A 15949-nucleotide genomic window follows, 5' to 3' on the forward strand; every position below is an offset into this window, starting at 1 on the left:
CTTAGCATGTAGTGTTTGAACGGACAGTGCCCCCTGAACTCCACCAGCTGCTCATCAACACTCAGGTCTGTCCCTGGTGTTTGTAGAGAAGCTGACCCACTTGGGTAGCTTCTCTACAAACATGGTCCAAATATCCCGAAAGGCAGCAAGCTTGTCAGTAGCTCTGCAAGTCTCTCTTGTTGTCTTATCAAACCTCATGAACCTTGTGATGTTACAAAATCTTCTAAGGGTCATAGTTCTGAAAAAGTTACACCCCTAAATTGACTCCCAAAGTTCCTCCAAGGCTTCATGATGTCCACAGTACACCCCCGCCAGAAGCAATAGTTCAATGTATGCCTTCAACTCAGTAATATCAAGGTGCTTCCACTCATGCATTTTGGTAGGGTTGCTCTCATTCCATTCTCTGTGACACACTCTGCTTCTCTGTGTTACGGGTTAAGAGGCTAACACTGGGTTCTGTGCAAAGCAGCTCAAAGATTTCTGAAATAGTGTCTTTTCTGGCACCCCTCTTTGGCCTTGGATGTTCATACACAATGCCTTTGGCTGCCCTTTGGGGAACTGGCTTTGGGGTTGTGTGCCAGGTCCTCCCATTCCTGCCTTTCAAGGTACCTGCACCACCATGTTGTTTGCCTTGGATAGAATCAGGTGAACGTGATGCCAACCCACCTCCACATTGTCCACCCCTTCTCGGTGTAACTGTTTTGTTCTCTGTTGCTAGCAGCGGTCACTGACCTTCTCCACTGGAGACTGATCTTTCCCCCAGCAGATTACAATCAGCATAATGATTTTAGATTTCAGTTTCTCAGTGTTTGGGTGAGGGAGGAGTTTGCGCCTCTTCCTGGTACCCAAAGCAGTCTAAGATCACCTGTAGTTTAATCAGAAGGGCACGGGACATTTTTTTGCCCCAATACATTACATTGTGTGGGGTGCTAAAAGCACCTCAGTAGCAAAAATCCACGGATTTCATGGGATATTTTATGTCCCAGGCATGTTTTGGTTTATGGTTACAGAAAACTGTAAAAGGCAGGTGGCTGAAATTTGGAGACATTGTTTACTAACATGCAGGTGACAATGTCCTATAAGGGCTAGATTATATATGTGTAAATTAAACAACAAAATGTGAGCCTGGGGAAGGAAAGTCCCCCATAATACAGGATGAGGGTTAAAACATTCCCACTGAACTTAATGGAGAGTCAGAATACACTGTCCACCTTCTGCTCCACCCCCAACACCATAATGGAGCATAGAATTTAGATTTTCAGCACACCAAGAGCAGACTATAAACCCCCTGGTGGGGAACTATAGCTCAGACAAAAGAACACACGGCATGGGACTCTCTGGCTTCATGTGATGGGAGCAATGGAGAAAGGGTACATTGCACAAACAGCCTTGCCTCAGAACATATACAGGAAGAGCCAGCTGCTAACACTTGTCTTCTCAGAACCCCTACAGCTATCCTACCTCATGACTCCGCACACAGACGCACAGCTGGCATTTCTATTCCACTAACACAACTGGGGGTGCAAGACCAACATACCCCATGCAGGTAAACAAAGGGAGGAAGGAAGATATGATGCCTCATAGTGTGTCTGCTATAAAGGTCTCCTGTGTCTTCACCACCACGCCTCCCTCCCTCCCTCCCTCCCTCCCTCCCTCCCTCCCTCCTTTCTCTCTCTCTCACTCACACACACACACACACACACACGTGGTCTCTCGCTCGCTCACTCACTCACTCACTCATCAATTCTATTGGCTAACCATTCTTCCTCACTCAGTGGCTAGTAGCAATGTCACTTACACAGGGGACGTAAGGGTAAGTATGCACCGTACAGAAAGTGGCCATGAACCCCCACATGAAGGTAAGCTCTGTGACTATGAATGCCACATGTTCCACTCCAAACATTCATGATCCCTTTTGGAGATGGGGCTTACGGCCTGGTCGCAGAACAAACATCTGCTGCATACAGAGTTGACTGCAACTCCCTACAAGAGATAGGTAAGTATTGTGTTAGTGGCTACAGTCCATTCCCCAACAGGGGTGGGTGTGGGAGCTAAGGAAAGGGCACTGGGGGAGCACCTAGGTGGCAAAAATGGTCACTCACTTGTTTACAAACATCTACTGAGCATCTAGATCTGGGAAATACATATTGCAGCTGCTGACCACTGCTCACTACTGTCCTTGTGTGTTTCTTGGCTCTCCATAGGCAGACTCCAACAGGTGCAATAACAAGGATGATCCTTATTCCCAGCACCATGCAGCTCAAGTGAAGACTGCAGCATGACCAGCAACAGTAACCAGTATGATTCTGGCTGTTTCTCTGTGAGGTTGTGAACCTTCATGTTCGAGTGGGGAGCGCTATCTTTGTAAGCTGCTTGATGGACAATTATTTATCTCAGTGAAGCCATACCCAGCATGGGGATGGAAGAGTGGCACAAACAGCAGTTGCTACATTGTCATCTGTCATGCAGCTGTTAAAGGTGTGCAAGTGCTGCTGGGGCAAGAAGGTTGGCAACCCCACCCTTGTGTGTTTTTCAGAAGCCACTCCAGCTCTGATGCTGTTTATTAAACACATCCACTTTGTCACAGCTGTTGGTTGTTTGTGACTGGTGTGGAGCAGATAAAACCCGGATGGGTGGAAGTAATTCCTCTCTCACTTGAGGATGGGACTTTGAATGGTGTGGGGTGCAGAGACATCTTTGCTACCAGGGTTCAGGATCTGCACCTCCTCTGGCCACTTAAGCTTCAGTGAGGTTGTGGGGGGGCAGCCTGGTCACTGCTGCCATGCTGAATGAGGCAGTGAGTTGAGAGGTGGAGGGGTTAATGAGCAGGGCCAGGCAAACAGACATGGGGGAATGTACACTTAGGTGGGTCAGCTGATGCAAAAGGCAAGCTGTGTCATGTGAGAGCCAGGCATTTGGTCTGTGCAGCCCTCCCTCTGATTGGCTCTGATACTGTGCTCTCTTCCATTACAAGTTCAATCTTGGGCTTGAACCTGGAACCTCCTGCTTGTAAGACATGTGCTGTTCTGCTGGGCTAGGGCTCATAGGAACATAGGAAGCTGCCTTACACCAGTCAGATTGTTGGTCCATCTGATTTAGTATTGCCTGCTTGGATGGGCAGTGGCTCCCCAGAGCAGTTGTTAGCTGCTCTGTAGAGTGTGCTGTGTGGGTTTAGTCCTACCTTCTCCCCCCTTTTTTGTTTCTGACATAAACTACTGCTGACAAGGATGCAAAAGGTGAGTTTGGCCTTGCTTTGCCTTCCTTCTTGGGAGGGCTTCTGCCCTGAAAGGTGGCCAAGAATTATTTTAAATAAATAAAATAAAAATGCCCCTGGTAGGACATAAACCGGCCTCACCTGTTTTGAATGCTGGAGCTCAGTGCTGTGAGTTTTCTGGGTGGTTCTGCTGTAATGGCTTAAGGCCATTAAAAAAGAAAGCATAGCTACAACACATTCAAATATTTTTTATTCCCTGGTTTGCAGGGTGTATCAATATGAAGAAGTTCTACTGCATGCAAATGTTTATCAAATATTTTGGTGATTAGAAGAACATTAATTTTGCAGAATTGTGGGTTTATTTCTTAAAGCTCTATGTTTTGGAGATGGGGTGGAATTTATGGGAAGATGTCTAACAATCTTTAAGCGCAGCTGTTTGGAGGTTGTGGGGAAAGTCATTTGCCCTAAGAGTTCAAATTTATCAGTTCTATGGAAACAGTAAATCTTGAATAAACTAATTAATTGGAGGCCTAACTGCTGTATGGTAGTTCTGAAAGATACCAGTACTTCAGCTACCATTCCTTCTGGGATTGAAGGAAATAAAATAATATTTGGCAAGATTGTTTGATGCTGGGATCCTATGCATGAATAAACATGTGTAGCATCAGACTGCAAGGGTCATGGTCAATTCTAAGTTGCATGGGATTTTTATCTATCTTCAGTCACTTTATATGATGTTATTTTCCTTTGTCATTCCATCTCTTAAAACACAATTGTAGGAGGTATTTAAGACACACCTTTCTAAAAAGCGTGAGAGATGAAGCAGTTCTCCACTACCACCCCTGTAGGACTTCTAGCATTATTTAGCTTTCATCATTCTGGGAGTTGAGACAGTGATTATGATGGATGCTTTCATCCTGATGAATAAGGATTGATTGATCCATCATGACTACAATGGACCACCAGTGTTCTCAGACCCATCCAGATACATGTTTCTAGTGTCGCAGCTTGTAATGGTGACAGGACAACCCTGTGTTGTTCACTTGTAGTGTATTTTGCAGGGTTTCATATGTTTGTATTTTGTTACTTGCAAGACTATGGTATCCAGAATTGCTTGGAGCTTGTGACTTGAAGACCAGTTGCACTCCACAAGCTTGATAGGTTAGGGTCTGCAGATCATGTAGTGATTGCTACTGCTCCCATTGTCTTTGCTCCAGCAAAGAATGCCACCAACCCCCACACATACTGACTTGGCTCACACATAATGGTAACCCATGGTTTGTTGCCCTACCCAGGGTTTATCTGGCAGACTGTAAAAAAAACTGGTTTATTTTCTAGTTAATAAACCTAGCTTGATTCACACATAACAACAACCCAGATTATGGGTTGAATTGTGGATTGCTCTTGAATTGTGGGTTGTCATTATGTGTGAACCCTGCACTGTGGTTTAACTATGGGTTGTTAACCATGAACAACCCAGGAAGGGAAACCATGGTTTGTTGCTGAGTTGTGAACTAGGGTTGTTTGTGGTTAACAATCTATAGATAAACCATAGCGAAGCATTCACACATAACAACAACCCACGATACAACAACAACCTATACTCAGCTCATACTTTGGGTTGTCATTATGTGCAGACATAATGTGCAGGTTCCCTCCTTTGTCCCCTTGCTCCCAGTATGCCAGTTGCCTTTGCAGTGCCGTAGTACTGGAATGTAGAGTGTCTGGTTTTGTTTTGTTTTTTTGCTCTTGCCCGCCACTTCTGTAGCCTGACAAAACAACTCATGAATAATCTCGCGGTTCTAGGTTCATACATAATGACGACCCACGGTTTAAACAATCCAGAGTTCACAACCCAACACCATACCATGAGTTCTCTTTCTTGGTTGGTTGTGCTCAACAAACATGGTTTGTTAGCATGGCTGGGTTTACATATCACAAACACTTAGAAGTCAACAACCTATGGGTAAAATATACCATGGATTAGCATTATGTGCAAACAGGTCAATATCTCTTATCTTTGAACCTGCTCTTTAAACATTCTGTGAAAGAGGGAATGGCAGGCGTTCAGACACTCTGTTTGCCAAATACTTTGAATACTCAGACTAACAGTGACTGCATACTTCTGAATATAATATTAAACAAGGCATTATTAAAAAGTTATTGTTGAATTATTTCTTTTCAAACTAAGACAGGTCTCCTTGTTATGCACTGGGTAAGATTACACTGAAAGCATTTTTCTAGATCTCTTGGCTGGTTATTAATTGTAGTTGCATAGACTAGATTGGGCAGTTAAGCAGATGGCTAGTCTGGCTACTAATTATAGTTTTAAAATATACGTTTTAAGGGGGCCTTCAGGGCCCATCAGCATGCTTGGATGCCTTTTCGACAGTTCTGGGTTAGAAAACAACAAAACAGATGTTCTACTGAAGACTTTTTATTGTAGTTTGTTCAGGAGAGAAGGTTATCTTTAGGCCACTGTGATAAGAAATGGGTGGATGTTAAAAAGTGGATTAATATTTTATAAACGTTGAAGCTCTCAGTTAATCTGTTTCTCTTCTTTCCCCACTCCGCTCCTCATGCAAGGGATATGAGTGGCTAATGGGAGCTGGACTGAGACTGGCATAGTGAGTGGAATTGTTGCTTGATATTAGGAAACACAGGTAAATGTCCTATTCAGAACAGTGCAGAGAAGGAGGAGTGGTGCTTTCCCAAGCTAATGCCTTCTGTGACAATTCTGTGTGAGTCTTTGTGTGATGTGTGTGTTTTCTGTGTTCAACCAAAAAATGAATAATTTAGGGCACAATCCTATGCATGCTGGCTAGCGAATGCTGGGAGTTGTAGGACTTTTTTCTGTCGAAACATAGGGTATGCATAGGATTGTGCCCTTAGTCTTCTACAAGAATTAGTAACCTGTTTTTGCTTATCAGCATGACCTCAGTTAATTTCATTGTAGGATGATTGTCAAAATGGAAAATCTGTTGTGAAACAAAATACTGCCCCAGGAGGTATAAAGCTCAATCATAACAAATCTCTTTCAGAGCAGAGAGGGGGAAGAGGCAGCTATGTCATCAAATCAAGCCCTGTGGTGGGTGGGAGTTCACTTCGCTGGGAAGGAGAGGAGCCTGTTCTTGAGTAGCAAGTATTCAAGGGGGGAATGATGTGGAAGCCAGTAATTGATTTTGACTAGGTATTTACAATTACGCATTTTGGGAAATGAGTTGTGCACAGTATGTTTTGCAAAAGTTAACTTCATCCAGATATTCTGAAGTTCACACTACTTCGTATTTTGATCATGGAAAGGAAGAGTCGGGGTTGAGGGTGGGTTTTTGAGGGTAGATAAGGATCTATGCATAGCACAGAAACACCATTTATTGATGAATGTCTGTGTTAATCTATACGATTCCCTTCCTAAATCCTATTGGCTTTCTGAGCCATTAAGCAAATGCTTTCCTTGCATGTTACTTGTCTTGGAGCATGAATGCTAGAAACTTGCTTTTAAAAATAAAAAAACGACACACGCACAAAACAACCTTGCTTTTTGTTATGTGCCAGATTCCAGGTGGCATAGTTTATAGGCAAAATTCTCACCACTCATGGGACTGTCAAACTAGGTTCTGAGTCAAAGAATGTTTCTCATTTTCTGTCTACAGGGAGAAGTCTGAAATAGTTTAGTCTGAGGCACCCTGCTGCCTCATATGGTATGCAGCTCCAAAGTTTCTCCCTTCCCTTCTTGTCGGTCAGTTGCCAGCTACTTTGCTTTATTTTCTTCTCTTATTTAACAGATAGCAGAATGTCTCCTTTCAATCCCATGCTTCTTCGTTATTGTATGTTACTCTACAGCAAGGATCAATTTTGAAATACTACACTGAGTTTTGAAATTTTATTTTGAAATGTTACCTTTTTTCCCCATGTAGGTTGCAGCTAGCATTTTAATATAGGCCAGACTTAACAGTTCAGATTCAATTTCAGTTGGACACTGTGTTCCCCCTCCACAATATGTGCAAAATTGTAAGAAGAATCTGTCCGGAATGTTTCAGACCATTGTTGGGATTGGAGAGCAGACACTTCTGAAAATAGAGCTTTTATTCTGTCCAAAACCTAGATTCCTTTCTAATTCATAGAGAATTGGTGCCATTTTGATTTATATGCTGTGAGTGGCCGCCTTATTCAGAATTTTACAGTGTCTGTCGTTCTTTCTCTGCAGTTCAACCGTAAGCCCACCGAAGAATGTGTTACTAAATTGCTAATTCTCTGGATCATATTTTCTATGAGTTCCTGGAAAGGTGTGTGTCTCAAAATGTACTGTCTCCATTTTCCAGAGAGATATAGCAGTTAAGCAATAATCAGGAAGAATATAGATATTGTTCTCTTCAAATTCTACATTTTCTGAGCCAATATCATAAACTGTGTGTTGGCATTTTAGTGAAAAGTGGTATACAAGTTATGTTCCACAGGAGTTGTTATTTTGCTGCTATATTGGGATGATAGACAGTAACTTGCTATAAAAGAATTGGATAGCATTACTCATCGGCTATCTTCAGACATATGTATATTTTTACTGAAATGGAAGCTGCTATTTTCAGTTTCAAGGGCTGGTTGTCTTTATTTTGAGATTAGAGGCTAGAATGGAAAACAGATGTTTCTGCACTACCCACAATTGTTGCACAATAGAAAGTAATATGAACCATAAATGTGTATGTTACCTTTACCGAGATAAAATTTGAAGTCAGTCTACATATGATAAATTGCTGCCTACTCAAAATAAAGTACCGTTCGTGATATTTTCTTACCAATTTGCTCTTTTTGCTGAGGAAAATATTTAGTCCCTTGTTGGCATAGATAGCAAAAAGTTCTCTTTGCAGGGCTCAAATCTGGGTCAAGGTAGTATTCTAGGAGAGATGCAAAATTTGTCCAGTTATGCCTTCATGTAGAACTCCAGATAAAAGTGAATGAGAGCTGTGCGTGCATAATTCGAGAGTAGCATGGAATCCTTGGTAAACAAAATATCATTCACCTATTGCCCTGGTCACTTTCCATCTTGCCTTTTGAAAGCCTTCTTTCACAACCTGCTCCTGCTTGTCCATTCCCTTTGTGTGCTTATTTGTGATGTGTTATATTTTTGCTTCCTTGTAGTCTGCTGCCTGTGGTTCCGAGTTAGCAAAAATCAGTTGTTGGCTGATTTATGCTAAACCTTCAGCACTTGCCCATATGCTGGTTGAAGAGCAGGTGCTGCTTAGCTGTTCTTTGTGCATGCTAGTGTAAGATTGGCTGTATCTTGATTAGATAAGAATTAGTATGTTTGTATATATTTCATCTGACAAGTTCATATCATTGCTGCTGTCTCCCAGTTGTTAAAGTGAGAATCGAATACTAATGACTTGCTTTGTTTCACCCTTACAGGTAACTACTAACACAATCACAATGAAAGATCATCCTTTGACTGTGAGCCAAGTCAAAGTTGAGCAGTTGTTTGAAGACTCTGGCAACAGAAGGAGCAGTACTTTACAGTCCTCTGGAATAAATGGCTCTGAAAGGTCTTTTCCAACTCCAGCAAAAGATAAAAGCTTTGACAGCATAAGTACCACCAAAAATAGTGGCAGCTCAACAAAAGCACAGAAAACTAGTAGTCAGTCTCCAGATCAAGCCCTGAAACAATACAAACAGCAGTTAACAGCCTATGAGCAGCAAGAAATATTTAACTTTGCTGAAATTTATTTTGTGGGTCCAAATGCAAAGAAAAAGCAAGGAGTCATTGGTGGCCCAAACAATGGCGGATATGATGATGAACAAGGCAGCTACATTCATGTGCCTCATGACCATCTTGCCTACCGATATGAAGTACTTAAAATAATTGGAAAAGGTAGTTTTGGCCAAGTAGCTAAAGTTTATGACCACAAACATCACCAGCATTTGGCCTTGAAGATGGTACGCAATGAGAAGAGGTTTCACCGGCAAGCAGCAGAAGAAATACGGATCTTGGAGCATCTCAAAAAGCAGGATAAAACTGGAAGCATGAATGTTATTCACATGCTAGAGAGTTTTACCTTTCGGAATCACATATGTATGACTTTTGAGCTCTTGAGCATGAATCTGTATGAGCTGATCAAAAGAAACAAGTTTCAAGGCTTCAGTGTGCAGCTTGTGCGTAAGTTTGCCCACTCTATATTGCAGTGTCTGGAGGCTCTTTATAAAAACAAAATCATCCATTGTGACTTGAAACCTGAAAATATTCTCCTAAAGCAGCAAGGACGGAGTGGAATCAAAGTAATTGATTTTGGATCCAGCTGTTTTGAGCACCAAAGAGTCTATACTTATATACAGTCTCGATTTTATAGAGCCCCAGAAGTCATTTTGGGAAGCCGTTATGGGATGCCCATAGACATGTGGAGTTTTGGTTGTATTCTTGTGGAACTATTGACTGGTTATCCTCTCTTTCCAGGAGAAGATGAGGGTGATCAGCTAGCTTGTATGATGGAACTCCTTGGAATGCCCCCACAGAAGCTGCTGGACCAGTCCAAGCGAGCCAAAAACTTCATCAACTCAAAAGGTCATCCTCGCTATTGCACTGTAACAACACAGGCAGATGGGAAAATGACTCTTAATGGCAGCAGATCACGTAGGGGTAAAATGCGTGGCGCTCCAGGCAACAAGGACTGGGTTACAGCGTTAAAAGGCTGTGATGACCCCTTGTTTATAGAGTTCTTAAAAGAATGTCTTAATTGGGATCCTTCAGCACGGATGACTCCTAGCCAAGCTTTAAGACATCCTTGGATTTGTAAACGAGTACCTAAACCACCCAGCATGGATAAAACATCAGGCAAACGGATTGCTCATTATACGAGCTCTTTCCCAGGGATAGGTTCCAGATTACCCCCAGTTGTTGGGGTAGCCAACAAACTACGAGCTAATTTAATGTCTGACTCAAATGCCAATATACCCCTATGTACTGTGCTACCAAAATTGGTCAGCTAATAGAGAATTACATATTCCCAGAGTATAGATGCCGTGTTTTTAATTAGCTCCTTGAAACACAAAGATGACTAAATGCAGAGATCTGGAAAAAAGAAAAGAATTTTTATTGAACACTAAATCTTGTATAAAAAAACTGAATCAAAACAAGCATTTTAAGGGCTATGGTTGTTTTATCAAGTTGTTTCAGCTGGAATGTGGTGCTTGTTACATCACTTCTGATAGGTCAGCACATTTGTTTTGTTCAATGAGTTACGCACTGTGTAACAGATGGATTTTATAGCGCTGTTGTAATAAAACTCAAAAACCACTTCTCATGCGGACAGTCTCACTTAGCAGACAATTTGCTGCAAACCAGTTTGAAGATAAATAAACTATGCATTTCATTGATCAACTAGTGAATACATCACAGAATGCTGATCAAAAAGCACAAGTTTTAATCTCTTTTCTCTTTGGGTTATTGTTGTAATTTCAACGTACTGAGTGCCAGATCTCAGTGTTTGGAAGCCTTTTGTCCTTGAAGGGGCCCTCTTTCAAACTGCTTGCAGTCCATGGCAATAAAGCACTTGTAAGAAGAGTGGGTGTTGAAGTGGGGCTATGAAGAGACTGGTCTTTGGGCGCTAGGTTTAATGCACATGGTTCTCTTTCTTCACCTGATCATGCTACATTCAATAAATTGGTCCTTACAGTTTTACATTAGTATGTGGAAATCAAAATCTCTCCAGAAAGATTTCATTACCTATCAGTCTAAGTTGCTTTTAATTGCCTTGAAGCGCAAACTCTGTTTTAGACATGTGCAATTTTCAAGTCTCAACCAGACGTTTGGGCAAGCTAGAAATACTAGCAATTAATGTTTAAGTTGACAGTGCCTACTGTCTCTGAGTAATTTACATAAGCAGATTGGTGTTTCAAAAATGTTGTACAGTAAAATGTAATGAGCGGCATATGAATATTAGAAAAATAAAGTAGCAGATGTATTTTAATGGTGTATGCAAGGTTGCTTTGAGGGGTTTACCCCTCCAAGCTATGTTGTTTGTTAGTCCTGAACACCTGATCTTTTGCCAAGCCTCATAACAGTTTTACATATACTGAGACATATTCTGGGGGCATGTGATTCAAACTTAGTGGATTTGTCTGAATGAGACTTCTTGCTGAGAGAAGAGGAAATTCTTGGTTGCCCAATCCAAAGGCATTATTGGTGTGATCTTGTGTCAGATGTTGACCAGTCAGTTAAGTCTTAACTACTATTTAAATTCTGTTTTCTACATTTGGTCACATTCATTTATTGACCTACTTGGTGACTTTGTTAATAGTTTGTAGCTCCTATAATGTAGGATAATAGCCAATCACTGAGCGACAAAAGTTGTTTCATCTTTTTGTAATCAGTGTTACAAGTAACAAAATAATATTTTTTTCTGTTCTCCAAACTCATACCTACCTTAAATTATAATGTTTTTTATCTGTAGTTGTAATGTGCATTCCAATTTGTATCTGAATTAAGGGGTTATTTGAACACTCACTGGCTAATGTCACTAGTGCCATGTCATATACTCTTATCACAAATCACTTTGGTTTGAATGGCATGTGTTTTGGTAAAATGTATTGAGCATTGGTAATAGTCCTTTATAACTAGGCACATGATGGAACAAAGTCTTTGGGCACTTCTGTTTAAGGTTTTATGGTTGTCTCCAATTATTCAGTGCATTCAATACCAGGGAGCACTAGTTCACCCACATATGACTTGCCCTGATTCAAATTAAAATATCTGAAATTTCCGTATGTATCAGTGAGCTACGATACAAATCCATGTATCCACGTGGGGTTCTTATTTGACATAAATAGCATGTCAGTAGTAATTGTCACAGTACACATATAATTTTAATGGTAGAAAACCTTAAGATGGCTCATAAATAAAAAGACGGAGTGGTATTTGTCCTTAGCAGAAGAGATTGTGAGTGGAGAAAACAATAACCTAACAATGCAAGGCTATATGTCTCCACTCAAAAGTAAGACCCATTGAGTTCATCAAGACTTACACCCAGGTATGTGTGTAAAAGACTGCAGCCTAAGAGAACCTCTATTGCAATAAAGTATTTTTTTATGTCCTCAGAAGTAAAGAAGCTAAATGACTCTATTTGAGTTTTAATAGCAATAACTGAATTCTGTAGGACCGAAATAAATTAGGGGAACATTTTTTTATTTAATGTTCTCAAATTTAGATAAGCTTTCAGAGGGTTTGGGTGGGTGCCATGACCTACTGAAATTTCTCAAGGTCTGTTTTATGTAATCCTGAATAGACTTGGAGCCTTCAAAATACTCTCCATAAACTATATGGTCAACTGATAGTGGTGTTAGCAGGAAGCAATCAACTTTGAAATTGCTCCACTGCGGCTAAACTGGCTTTATCAAAAACAATGATAATTTCTTTGTGGTAGTGTCTTCTGTTTTTGTTCCGCATGTTAGCAAACCTGACAAAACCAAATTGGTTTCCTAGTCATTACAGGGTGCACTAAATCATTGTCATGACAGTAAATGTAAATTTACTACACCTTGCAGTAAAAACATACCAGAATCAGGCTATTTTTTTTTCTTATAAGGAGAATTAAATCTAGAATTCATCATGTTTGTAAATGCTTTGTATGTTACATGTACTGTGTTGCGCGAGTTAAAATTTTTTAAAAGGCAATGGCTATAATAATTTACCAGAAATAAGCAAATAGGACATTAGTATTGCAGATACGGAAAGAAATACGTTCGGAGTCTTCTGCAAGGCACTTATTTATTTACTGCATTTCTATACTGCCCAATTGCCAAAGCTCCCTGGGCAGTTCACAAATGTTAAACTATAAAATACACAAATATGGTAACTTAAATGTAAAATCTAAAACAAGTTGTCATATGATTCAATTTCATATTCATAGTTCAGTGTAACTGTTAGCTTGTTACCATTTCCTTTTTGTCATCCTTCCCATGAAGTCTGATAAAATTAAATTTCCCAAAGATACCTATGAGCTATTTAAATTCAGTGAGGCAACATCTGTGATGGAAATCTGCCTTGTTAAATACCTTCTATTGGTTCCAGTGAAAATGACTCATCTGTGCTGATGTAGTTCACGAGGAGTGAAATCCAGGCCACTTTGGGAAATGGAATAAACTCTTGATAAAATCCTTTTCACCCTTTAGGCATTATAATAGTTGTTATTATTATCATCATCATTAATAATAATAATAATCAACACATTTGTTTTCTTTAGAATGGTTACTGTCTAGGTGTCCTGTTCCTGCTCACTTTTTGTCTGAAAAGGTTCATACATGATGAGCTCTGCTGATTCCAGGAGAACAAGAAAAAGGCTTATTGTGCACCCAGGGCTTTATGATTAGCTGCAAAAGTTCCCTTGCCTGGAATAGATCAATAGAACTGTGGAAACAAAGAGCTTAAATGTATCTTGAATGATTTTTACTACTTAGTCACTCTGTAATGAGCAACAAGCAGATGCTTAACTTAAAACAATTTGTGGTAAGGACATTCCGCTAGTGTATGAATCCGTCATGCCAGCTATTGGTGTTGCACTAAAGGTCCTTTATGCTAGTGCAGCGTAATTTACAATAGCGCTCATGTTGCATTGGATACTACCCACACATAGGTAATTACCCTTTCAAATAGGATAGCTGATTCAAAATTCAAATTCTAACATGTTATCTGATTTCATCAATAAGTTAATGCTATCAGTCTTATAAAAGATCTCCAGCCCAAATGTTGTGTTTCAGGAAAATGGGACAAATTCAGTTAATCATGTGGTGTAATTGCCATAGGTGAGATCTCTTGTCTATGTTGGTACAAAACTCAATTGATGTTAATCATATTGTTTATTTGTCTCTCCACCTCCATTATAAAAGGAGAAGTATAAATCCCTGAATAGAGATGTGAAGACCCAGAGAACATTTGGGGGAAATTTTTTTTTCCAAGGACCGTTTTTGTTTTTTTCAAAAAAAAAAATGGACAAAATGAACAGCTTTGGATTATGAAATATTTTCTTTTAGAATTTAAGACAAAGTATTTATTTATATCCAGCCTTTACTCTCCCCAAAATGATTTCTTAAAAACTATGTAATAATAACACTTTTACAGAAAGACGAGAGATGAAAAATGTCTGGAAATAATAAAGCCATGGGGGAAAATATTTTTTAATCCGCTCCGTACAATTCCCAGCATTGTTAGTTCTTTCATTCCTTATTAAAATTACTGATCTAAAGTATATTTTACTGATAGACATTTATGCTCAGTTTCCCAACATGTGAGTAGAGTCACCACTGTGCATTCTTGACAGCTTGGGTTTTGTTCTAAAGAGTTCTGTGTTTCTGATGCTGTAGCAGTCATTTAATATAGTTCTAATCTATTCAGACAATAACAAATTTGCTAACTGAGTTTACTTTCAAAAGTTTTAAAACATAATTTATGAGCAAACTAAGTCAGAATAAAATATCTTTAAGAACAGAAAGGCTACTTTATGTTCCTAAAGCAGCCCTCCCCAACCTAGTGCACTCCGGATGTTTTGAACTACAGCGCCAGAATTCCTAATGATTGGCCATGCTGTCTGAGTCTGATGGGAGCTGAAATCCAAAATATCTGGAGGGCATCAGGTTGGGGAAGGCTGTCTTAAAGCAACAAAGTGACTTTAGATCTGTAAGGAGTGCTACCAAAAAAAAGTATTGCTTATTTTTTCCATATTTCCAGAGGAAAAAACCCATTTTTCCCCCATGGCCTCAAAATTTCTGGAAATTTTACATTTGTATCCCTGAATAATCAAACACTCAAAGGAAGTAACTGCATATAAATAGGATGTAATCCTTTTTACTAAACAGAACTATTAGAACTATCTTAAGAGGTTGATAGTGAATGTACATTACGAAAAGAACAATGTTAATGTTCACCTTTCTTGTTTACTGTGCCTTGTTTGACCCAACTGCATCCATTTCCATTCAATACTGTTTAGGGTTTCCTTAAGCTGTACATATATCTAAAAAGAAACCTGAAACACAATCACTTTTCTCTTACTGTTTAGCATTTAAGTCTTGCGGTCTAGGGGAGAACCAACTTTCACTGGTTTGTAGGAAATACTTTGCTGTAAAATAGGGTAGGGAACCTGGTGCCCTCTAGATGTTTTGGACTACAACTCCAATAGTTCCTGATGATTAGCCATGCTTGCTGGGGCTTATGGGAGCTGCTGTAAAATGTGTATAGAGGGAAATGAATGGAAGCAAGTGTAGATGTTGTGACACCTAGTTCAATTGAAATTGGTTACATGGTAGAAGAACCATGCGTAGACCAATCAGAAAAATGAAATGAGGTTGTTGTGGTCTATTAAATTTTCAGACATAATATTTCAGACCATTAATAATTACATACTTTTATAACTGAGTGTAAGTCATCCAGGGTCACATTGCTTACAACTCTGTGTGTGTTTCATAAACACAGTGCAAGGGCAGAAGCTGGCACTGGATTTGAGCATCCCGAGAATCATTTTTAAAGCCAGTTTCTAGCCTGAGAGATAGTAAAAACAAGCTTAAAAGGAATGTATGGCCCACTTCTGCTTCATTGACTACGCTAAAGCCTTTGATTGTGTGGATCACAACAAACTGTGGCAAATTCTTAAAGTGATGGGAGTACCAGACCACCTTACCTGTCTCCTGAGAAACCTGTACCAGGGTCAAGAAGCAACAGTAAGAACCAGACATGGAACAACCGAGTGGTTCAAAATTGGG

General features: G+C 40.0%; 1 protein-coding gene across 8 annotated transcripts in view; it reads left to right on the forward strand.

Annotated features, from left to right (window-relative positions):
- The window catches only part of DYRK3 (dual specificity tyrosine phosphorylation regulated kinase 3), a 46416-nt gene extending 33049 nt beyond the window's left edge, over window positions 1-13367 (forward strand). For 2 of the 8 annotated variants that reach the window (XM_084853346.1, XM_084853347.1), the window contains exons 3-4: window positions 7422-7500; window positions 8618-13354. In XM_084853346.1, the coding sequence (XP_084709472.1) occupies window positions 8639-10189 (1551 nt within the window). In that variant the 5' untranslated portion in view covers window positions 7422-7500; window positions 8618-8638 and the 3' untranslated portion in view covers window positions 10190-13354. Of the gene's footprint in view, window positions 1-6867; window positions 6954-7421; window positions 7501-8617 lie in introns of all 8 variants that reach the window. The other 6 variants (XM_084853350.1, XM_084853349.1, XM_084853345.1 and 3 more) reach the window with 4 other exon arrangements.
- Window positions 13368-15949: the final 2582 nt, after the last annotated feature.

This window comes from Heloderma suspectum, chromosome 4, assembly GCF_057233095.1.
Source record: "Heloderma suspectum isolate Gila_16-S chromosome 4, 16-S_ref, whole genome shotgun sequence".
NCBI lineage: Eukaryota > Metazoa > Chordata > Lepidosauria > Squamata > Helodermatidae > Heloderma > Heloderma suspectum.